At 42.9% G+C, this 10451-nt stretch overlaps 1 protein-coding gene across 4 annotated transcripts in view; it reads right to left on the minus strand.

Annotated features, from left to right (window-relative positions):
* The window catches only part of TRAPPC13 (trafficking protein particle complex 13), a 40983-nt gene that overhangs the window by 28314 nt on the left and 2218 nt on the right, over nucleotides 1-10451 (minus strand). For all 4 annotated transcript variants that reach the window (XM_018569103.1, XM_018569095.1, XM_018569088.1 and 1 more), the window contains exons 2-3: nucleotides 3672-3740; nucleotides 2034-2133 (exon numbers count right to left, since the gene is read on the minus strand). In XM_018569103.1, coding sequence (XP_018424605.1) covers nucleotides 2034-2133; nucleotides 3672-3740 — 169 coding nt within the window. The remainder of the gene's footprint in view (nucleotides 1-2033; nucleotides 2134-3671; nucleotides 3741-10451) is intronic.

A 10451-nucleotide genomic window follows, 5' to 3' on the forward strand; every position in this document is an offset into this window, starting at 1 on the left:
ATGACTTGTGGGGGCTTTTAAAGCGTCTATGGACTTTTTGGGGTACTGGGGTTTTTCGCCGTTTTACGGATACACGCAATTTGTAACCTGGGCATGTTGGGTATCGTTTTACTCGTTGTAACCTCATCTTTTATATTTCATTAAAAAAATGGGTATTTTGTTGTGTTTTGGGGCATTTAATTAAATTTTTCACTAAATATTGGGGTTTAATAAGGAGTTGCGCTAATATTGCGCAACATAAAAATGTGCAACTACCACCATTTTATTCTATAGGGTCTTGGCATTCAGAAAATATATAATGTTGGGGGGTTTTAAGTAATTTTCAGGCCTAAAATGTGGAATATAACACGGGTACAAAAAATGAAAAAAAGGCCTCAGTCATGAAGGGGTTAAGTCCCCCGTCCCCACACAAAGATGCGTAGGGTGTGCCTATGTACGAAAATGACGGTTGCGCCTATTGTGCCGCACATGTTACATATCGCCGTGAACGTCACAGTGAGAGCAACAATTTTAGGGCCATCAATCACTGATAACACTAAACTGATGAGCGGTAAAAGCTTTTAAAGCATCGCCTATGGGCAATTTTGGGTGTGGACATGACCCCGACTTTTATATTTTACCAAAAAATTGGGGTGATAATAAATGTTTCAACACAATTCATAGGGAAACAGGTATTTTTTCTTCAAAATGTACGGTAATTTTTTTTAATATATAGTAAAAAATAAAAACCCCAGTGGTGATCAAATACCACGAAAAGAACACTAAATGGTATAAAATCCATTTCAATACAGCGTTGCATGATGGAATAAATGTCAGTCAAGGTACTCTAGAGCTGAATACTGACAAATGGCCTGGCCAGAAAGGGGGCCTAACACCCTGGTCAGCAAGTGGTTAATTATATCCTGGAATTTCTTCTCATTTATAAAGAAAAACTAAAATTTAAATTCTGTTACATTTCAAAAGTTATTGCAAATCAAATAAAGGCTTTTTTTTATTTTACAAATTTTTTAATGTGACACTATAAAGAAAATGTAACCAAAGAATAAAAAGTTTAAATATGAATGGTCAATAGCTAGTAATACAAACAATTGCAGAAACATAATAGCTAAAAAGGGAGAAGTTGGGGGGGTTAATTAGGGCTGATTACAGTTATCTAAGGGTTAATAAAATAGGACCAAATCTTAATCCCCCCTACTAGTAAGGATGCTTTAACAGGCACATTCAGATTGAATAACAATAATGTTGCTATATTGTTCTATTAATCTATTGATCAGTGTTCTGAACTGACTTCAGAAGCAAGTGCAACAGAGGAAAAGCAGGCATGTGATGTAAGCCCTGTGTACCTTAAAAGAGAACTATGGGGTAAGCGTTTTTCCTCATAATTCTCTTAAGGGTCATATGCTAACCTCCTCCAGTGACCAGAAGCTCAGTACAGCTCCCGATATACTGAGACCGCCGCAGCCGGGACGAACCTCGACAATGCTGTTGAGATCAACCCACCTGTGTCCCTATCTAGAGGCAGAGCCAGCTGTGCCCGTCCCCTCCCCCGTCCATTCCTCCAGTCAGCGCTGGAGGATCGTAGATCGTAGGGGGGGGGGAATCCCTGCAGGGAGCCGTGAGTAGCAGTCACGGCTCTCTGCAGTGACAGGATCGAGAACCGAGCAAGTGATGGTATGCGTTCGCTCACTTCCCGATCTATTGAGCCGACCTGTGACCATTTCATTGTCACACGTCGGCTCGAACTATGAGGTGAGTGATTTTCACTCACCTCATAGTTCTCCTTTAATGAAGCATCACATACCCAAAGGCTGATTGGAAAGGAGTGTACATTTTCCTCACCCATGAGTGAACACAGCTTCACCTGAAAATTGACTCTGCAAAGTGAACACGTTCTACTATAGTAAATTAGCACTGATGGCACAGAACTACAGGAACGCATACATAACAGCACAAGTGTGACTAAACCCAGTTTTAAGCTCACTATAGTGTGATGCTACTAAATAAGTCATTGCAGCTGTAAAGAAGCACCATACCCAAAATTCTGCGGTAATGTTAACATTTCTCCCAGCATTAAGATTTCTGCTCCTTTTACTGTAGAAGGGTCATCTTTCATGAGGTTATGAAACAAGTCACCTATAAAAGGAACAATAGGACCATTAAGTCAAGTTGTCAGAGTACAATACATTACATAATCTGAGCTGCTGCTGTAAGAGGGAGTCTGTAAACATACAATGGAGTCAAGTGCTAAATAATGCACAAAGCCCAATGCTTTGCCATCTACAGTCTGCTTGTGCCAATCCACTAGAGACTTTAACATGATCCTTCCTATAAAAACATGGAGGCTGCTGTTGCTGACCTTCTCTTGAACATTCTTTCCTGGAAGCCATGCGGATCCTTTGGCTTGAATCCTTCCTGGGTCAATGACTGAGGAAGTATGCGTACCAAAGTCTCGAGTCCTGAGATGCACAACTTCTATGGGTTACAGACTCAAAATATTGAAGCCACAGTGTCAGCAAGAATCCCATGCACATAGTATTAGCAGAATGGAAGTCAGCAATAGAAGTCCCCGTGTTTCTGTCAGGATAGGTTTTCTTGTATGAGCAAAACAGTCATAGGACCCAGAACTTGCCTCAGCCCACCAACTGCATATATTATATGTATATGAATAGAAAGCCTTTCCAGTCAGGCCCTATGGTATAAACTTTGGACTGAGCTATCTTGACAAAGGATGATCTTGATTGTGTGTTAACCGAAAAGAGAGCTATGAGTTAAGTGTTTTTCCCCATAGTTCTCTTTAGGGTCACAGGAGGACATATACTGTGACCCAAAGCTCAGTATATAGCGGGCTATTGCCAGCGATATACAGAGAGCGCCGCAGCTGGGTGGATCCAGACAGTATTGAGTGACAGCGGGCCCTCCCTATCTAGAGGCAGAACCAGCTGTACCCGCCCCCTCCCCCGTTCCTTCATCCAGTCAGCGCTGGAGGATCGGACAGGAGAGGGGGAGCCGTGAGATGACTGACAGTCACAGCTCACTGCAGGGAGATGATCGGGAAGTGAGCGGATCAGCTGCATGTTTCTGCTCACTTCTCGATCGATAGAGCCGACCTGCGACAGCTTCTTTGTCACAGGTCTGCTCTAACTATGAGGATGAGTGGAAATCGCTCGCCTCATAATTCTCCTTTAAGCTACTGATTGGTGTAAACAACAGGCTGTTCACAAATCAAGCAGTATTTTTAACAGGAGGAAATGTGGAAGTACAGAAAACAAACCTGTTGATCCCACTAGAAATCCAGTGGCTTACTTTGGAGGGGTGACAACGCTCCCAATGATGCACTGAAAACCTAAGCAGTGTTGTCAGCTTTGTCCGAGTTCTCCACACATGAACTATGTCAGCACTTCCCCTTACTCATTTTCAAACACTCCCATACCAGCTGCATTTTGTTTCTCCTTTGCTTGCTATTTCAGTGCAGGGAAGGCAGTGTTGTCAGCTCAGTAAAGCTGAATGTCTATCAGGATCAACAGGTATCTTTCAATACTTGAGGTGCCTGTAAAAAGACACAACATGGGTAAATGTGCATGTATTCCAGAAATGTACAGAAAACGTTTATTTTGCCCCATAACTTCCCCTTCTAGTTCGTCTTCAGTTTGATGCAGAAAAGAACATTATACCTGGAAGGTCACGTTCTTCACATGTCACTGGGATATTGGTAAATAAAGTTGGTTTTGTGAGGCGCATCACTGCAAGGAGAACAAAAAAAACATTGGCTCAATATTTCGGTTTGTCATTGGAGAATGGACTTTTCAGACAATGGTTTTTCCTCTGATCACAAAGTGTTGACATTCAAAACAACACTTTACATACTACACTGTACCATGCTCATCAGTACTCCCGCTGAAGGTGCATAAAAACAAAAGTTGTTACCACGCCAGTCCTGGAGGCGAGCAGGGGGGAGAAGGTGACGAGGGTGCTAGAGAGACGGAGGTCTTGGAAGCAGCAGGGAGGACGGCCATAGGCAATATTGTGACATGGGGTTAGAGAGCTAGTTGGGCAGAGTTGTAGATGGCTTTGTATGTTGTTGTTAGTATTTTGAATTGTGTTCGTTGGACGAGGGGAAGCTAATGGAGGTAATGGCAGAGAGGAAGGGCAGATACTGAGCCGCTGGTGAGGTGGATGAGTCTGGCAGCAGCATTCATCATAGACTGAAGGGGGGATAACCTGTGTAGTGGAAGGCGAATGAGGAAAGAGTTGCAATGGCCGAGGTGAGAGATAACAAGGGAGTGAATTCATAGCTTGGTGTCACGGCACATTTTGGAAAGGTTACGGAGGTGAAGGCAGCAAGATTTGGTCAGCGACTGGATGTGAGGTCAGAGTCCAGGATTACACCTAGCAACCTGGTATAATGGGAGGGAATTACACATCTTCAGCTGTTCCTTACAGACAGAACATAACAGGCTGAAATCTGGCAGCTGCCATAAAGGAAGCAATATTGTAACTGTGCAAAACAAAGTTTATTTGCCTCACTTCGGCAAAGGAATCCTATAAGGTTTAAACTAAACCTCCCAAAAATGTCATTTACTGCAGCTTACTGGCTCTTAGATGAGGTGGCTGCATTAGTTTTCATTTTGTAAAGCTTTTTTCCCCATACACGTTTCCCTCATGTGATTTCCCCAGCCATGCTGTTTAAATCCCCCCTTGGGTTATCGAATTCTGACAGTGCCACACCCGAACAGGAACTGTAGCTGATTGGCTTCAGTAATTGTTTGGCTGAGAATTTCCGGGTTCCTTCAACACTGGACTAGTGTATGGCCTGATTGGCATGCTTTAGCCTCTATTTAGATCTGCAGCTGCCATAGTGGTGCACACGTGACCCACTATGGCTCCAGAAATTTGAGGGCTTGAAACATTGACTGAGAACTCACATAAGCACAATGGCAACTGTGACAGTAGCATATCTTGAATGTACATTGTAGGACACAGAATGTAAATACAAACACCACTGATATGCTTGATTAGGCATTTAATAACTCGAGCTTACTTTTGGGAAACCGTCAAATTAGTGGGTTATGTTTGGATTTAAAGGAAAACTGTTACTTCTGTAAAAGTCATTTACAGATCACATGCATATTAATGTAGCATAAAAAAACTAAAATATTTTAAAATACAGGTCAGTTAAGCCATTTGTTTTCAAACCCCCCATCTCACCATCTGGCAATGCACCTTTAAGATATACAGTGTACAAAGTCTTCACACAGGAAACAATCTAAGAATCATCATTTTTATTTAATAAAAAAGCAATATTCTAAATCATTTAAAAAACAAATAATACATATGAAATAATGTGCACTTAAACAAAAAAAATACAATGTAAAATACAGGTCGGTTAAGGTGGCCATACACTTTACAACCATCGCAAGACCTTAGTCTTGCGATGGTTGTAAAGTAATTTAAAAAAAACGTACGATCTGCCCATCTTGGACAGGCAGATCGTACTTGCGATCATCGCAAGCCCGCCCCCCTGAGGGGCGGGCTTCCGATGACTGCAATGCTGAACGGGCAGTGTGCGCGTGCGCACACCGGCCCGTTCGGCATTTGTCTCCCGAGCATCGTTCAAACCAGCTGAAAATACGTAAGATTTTCAGCTGGTTTTCTAGCATGCTCCTTAGACAAAGACGTGCGACCGTACAGTAGAAACGGTTGCACGTCTTCATTCACACTGCACAATTCTCGTTCGATCGCGGGATTTCCCGTGATTCTCGTACGAGAATCGTGCAGTGTATGGGCACCTTTAAAGGCAGTCTTCATCCCCCTTCCCCATCCCAATGCTATACTCGGTGTTTGCACCAGAATGCCTACTGAGCTATTAGCTGCACCTGTTCGTACAGCATTTGATGCTCTTTGGTCTTATGTGTCTTTAAAAATGCAAAATCCATCCATTATAATGTATACAAGTAATAGTGCAGAGGTTTAACTTCTGTCAGATTTTACACCGTCGGTCTCAACCTTTCCCAAATGTGTGTAAACTTGTGCAAACATTTTAAATCATTAAAAAAAAATTACATAAATAAAATGTTTACAACAGAAAATGAACATTAAGTAGTAAGACAGAAAAAATGCTTACACACATTAAACATATCGAATGAGAAAAGCAAACCATCACATTTAAAAAAAAGTCAGTGTGAAACAATTAATTACGTCTAAATGCCGTTCCAGTTAAAAAATGTTTAATCTATATGCCGATTGTTTTTAATAATTAAAAAACAAAAACATAAATAAAACTAGAGATGCACAGACACCGGTTTTTCGAGTACCGATAGTTTTTTCTCGGTACTCGCCCATACTGAATCCCATTAAGGAAGCAAGGCGGCGTGTAATGACTTACCGACCGGCTTCCTGATTAGCAGAAAAGCTGGATCCATGCTACCTCGTCCCCTATGGAGACGTCTTTTCGGCCAATCAGGAAGCCGGGAGGGTGGGTAAAAACGCGCCCCGGCTTCCTGACCAATCAGGAAGCTGGGCTCCTTTGTCGCCTTCCTGATTGGTCAGTAAGCTGGCCAATCAGGAAGCAAGCTCCATGGTGATGAGGGAGCATGGCGTCGGCTTCACGGCCAATCAGGAAGCCTTCCTAATTCCCAGAATTTCCACTATCGGGATAAGTATCGGAGCATTCCTGTTCATTTATAACAGGGGCTGCAGAAAAAGAGATTGAGGACATATAGTCCTCAATCTCTTTATCTATGTTAAAAGGGAAATATCAGGGGTCTTTTTAGACCCCCAATATTTCCCCAAAGCTCCTAAAAGTAAAGTAAAAAATATTTAATAAAAATAAAGAAAAAGTATTTAAAAAATTTTTAATTTTATAAAAAATAAATAACAATAAAATGTTTTTTAAAAATTGGAAAAAGTTGGAATAAAAAACATTTTCGGCTTCGGCGTGACATTTTTTTTCATTTCGGTGCACCTCTATTATGAAGTAATGGTTACAGGTTTGCAGTTATGGATAGATAAAAATTACCAGCAGGACTGAAACGTATCTCTCCTATATAAAATACTGCTCCAGGCTCCATTCACTGTAGGTCACATGTCTGAAAGCCTAGGCACTTGGTCATGTGACCACTGCTGCAGGAAAGGATCAGAGTTTAGATCGGCTGATCCCTTCGTTTAGCAGTAATCACACAAACACTTGGGGGATTTTAGACAAATGGCCATTCTCTTTGCAAAGTTTACCGTTTTTGTCCCTTTATAAAATCAACCCCAATGTTTTTGAGCATTACAAACTTAAAACTGTCCCATGCTTCCGTACAGACAAATCAATATTACCAGAGAGCTTGAGCTCAGATTTAACCAAGGTGCCGACATGCTCACAATAGCGCAAGTCACAGTATATCCATATCTGGTTGATATCTCTTTGAATTGTGGCATTACAGCTCGGAAGGACCTGATCTCTTAGCAATCGGCTCAGTTTCCTCCAAACTTCTTCCAGCGTTAGAGTTCCACAGACCGATGGTGAAATTGTCCATCTTCCCCTGTGGAAGAGATTCAGTTGAAGTTTATCCAAGATGGCTTCTAGTTCTTCTGATGGTGGGATAACAGTGTCTCCCCTCCTGGCTCTCTGAGTACATATACTCCATGTCCTGATTGGTGTACTCCCATCAGAAACCTTTTCATTCACATTTGGAGGACAGCGAGCGAAGTCAATGTCTTTAGATGGAACAATTTGCTGGGTATTTTCTGCATTAACATTTGCTTGGAACTGTAACAGACTAGGTGTAGGATCATAGAACAAAAAGGTCTCCACATCTTGAGGGTTGAAGGGACCGGGATCGATCTTTGAACAGAAATCACTTGGCACAGGAGGACATGTTTGAGGTTTGAGAGTAAAGCTTGTTATGTAATGAGGAAACCACGGAGTAAACTTCGGCAAGGGTCGGGTAGGAAATCCTTCCAATGAGCCAGCACATAATTTCTGTAAATCCTCTGGTGTATTTTCTGATTCACGATAGTGCAATACAACTTCCATTTCACAGAGTTCAAAACCTCAAACTTCCCACAACTCTTCCACCAGCCAGTAAATGAGAATTGTGCTGATGGCCTGCCACTGAGAGTACAGACACGGCTGTCATGGGCTGGCTCAATCTGATCCACATCACATGTTTCGTAGCAGATTCTTGGGAAACAAAATATAAGTCTTCAATAATATTCTGCCCAGTCAGTAAAATGGTTGATGTAATATATCTGACCTTCATGCCACAGGGTGCAGTAAGATGTCTCCATTTCAAAAAATCATCCCAGTGACCATCTTATAGAAACGTAGTAGGATCAGTATGAATCGCCATCATCCTGGAATCCACATCACCCCATATTAGGTGCACCTAAAGCAGAAGTATTGTACATAACTGTTGGGATGATGAAAATCTTAGCTGCAAATTTCTAAGGCTGGGTTCACACCTGGGCGTTTTTCAGCGCTGATCGAAGCGATGAAAAACGCTCAGCAAGTGAAATCCCATTCTTTCCTATGGGCATCGTTGCCACCCGGGCGTATTTCAGCGCGTTGAAACGCGCTGAAAAACGCCCAAACAAGTACAGGAGATTCTTTGGGGCGTATTTCCACGCGTATCCATTAGGATACAGACGGATAGCTCTTGTAAACGCACGTTTGATGTGCATTTCATGGACCGCAAAACCGCGCGGCCCGAAATGCACGTCATACGCGCATATCTCGAACGCCCAGGTGGGAACCCAGCCTCAAGGTCAAGATCTTACAACCTAATTCACTGCCAGCACTTAAACACACAATAAGCCCTTTTCTATTATTCAGTATTATGTAAATAAAATGAATATGTTTAATTAATCCTTATGGACACAAAAGTAGAAACATCATATTTATAGTCTTAAATGGCCAGAAATTCTGAGGAAGAAAGGTGGTAGGAAGTGGCGTAAGCCAATTATGGCGAGAGAGCTACGTTTTATTAACGAATGCAAATAAAAAAATTAAAAAAAGATGCTAGTAGTGTGGCCCCTACAGATCTGGGACCGCACTATATGGAGGTGCCTTGACGAGGCTGTGCGGCTTTCACATATTCTGCAGAAGACGTGTAACTAAACCTCTGTTTTTAACCTTAGCAGTTAGACAAGTTTTTTTACATGCTGGCTGGTGAGTGTGCTGGGAAACTTTTTGCTGTTGTACTGTATAGAGCCCTTCCATGTGCACCTTGCTTTGAAGCTGGTTATGAGTTGGAGTGCGTTTGTCATTTGTTTTGCATGGCCTTATCGGGCCACTCCTGGGACGGACAGGTGCTGCGTGTGATTACACGCAGCAGCCTGCCCTTTTCTATGGGAGTACGTGGTCGTACGCCGCTCTACGCTCCTCCGACCTGCACGTCCGTACGGGTGTGGGTGTCCCTGCTCGGACGCAGACAGAATCCATCCTGTCACCGTACGAGTACGAACACCCACACGGACGTGTAGGACGGGTGCCTTCTGCTGAAAAGGATTCTCATAGAAAGGTTCTGTGGGACAGGTAGGTGAGCCCTTCTCTTCAAAGACAGGAAATTATTGCTGCCATACAAAGCTTTCTTAAATCAGAACTATGGGGTAACCTTATCTCATAGTTCTCTTTAGGGTCACGGGAGGACATATACTAACATCCTCCCGCGACCCAAAGCTCAGTATATAGCAAGCTATATAACGAGAGCGCTGCAGCTGGGATGGATCCAGAAAATACTGGTCGAGATCTTGGCTGGCTGATTGACAGCGGGCTCTGCCTGTCTAGGGGTAGAGCCAGCTGTGCCTGCCCTCTACCCATCCGTTCCTCCAGTCAGCACTGGAAGATGGGAGAGGGGAGGGGGGAAATCCCTCCGGGGAGCCGTGACCGACGTTCACTGCTCTCTGCAGGGAGATGATCAAGAAAAGAGCGAGCAAGCGACGGTATGCGTTTGCCAACCTGTGACAGCTTCTTTGTTACAGGTTGGCTCTAAGGGAAATCACTCCCCTCATAGATCTCCTTTAACCTTGTGTTAGGACTGCTAATACAATGCACCCAATTTACATAAAAAAAGATTACTCTGAGTTTCCGTGGGGAGGGGACAGGTTCAAGGACAGACACACGCCTCACAAATGATATTCTCGGGGAGATTTCTGCTGCTTATTGCTGGTATAATTGATCAAAATGTGGAAGTCAAAGCGGATCTTTACTTCCTTTCACCAAAAAAAAAATATCACCTCAGCATGCAGCTCTGCACGTCGATGTGAAATCATCTGACATTCATTAGTTAAACAAAATTCTTTTTCATTTACTTACAATTATTGTTTTTCCACTTCCTGGTCCTGAAGGAGAAAGTTCTCCTTCAGGTCCTCCTCTGCTGACTGACAGCAGGCAGTGGGTGGGTGCAATAGCCAGCCTGCTATTGGCTATTGAAATTTAAAATAGCCAATAGCAGGCTGGCTATTGC

Source organism: Nanorana parkeri, unplaced genomic scaffold, assembly GCF_000935625.1.
Source record: "Nanorana parkeri isolate BGI_ZX_2015 unplaced genomic scaffold, ASM93562v1 scaffold34, whole genome shotgun sequence".
NCBI classification, from domain to species: Eukaryota; Metazoa; Chordata; class Amphibia; order Anura; family Dicroglossidae; genus Nanorana; species Nanorana parkeri.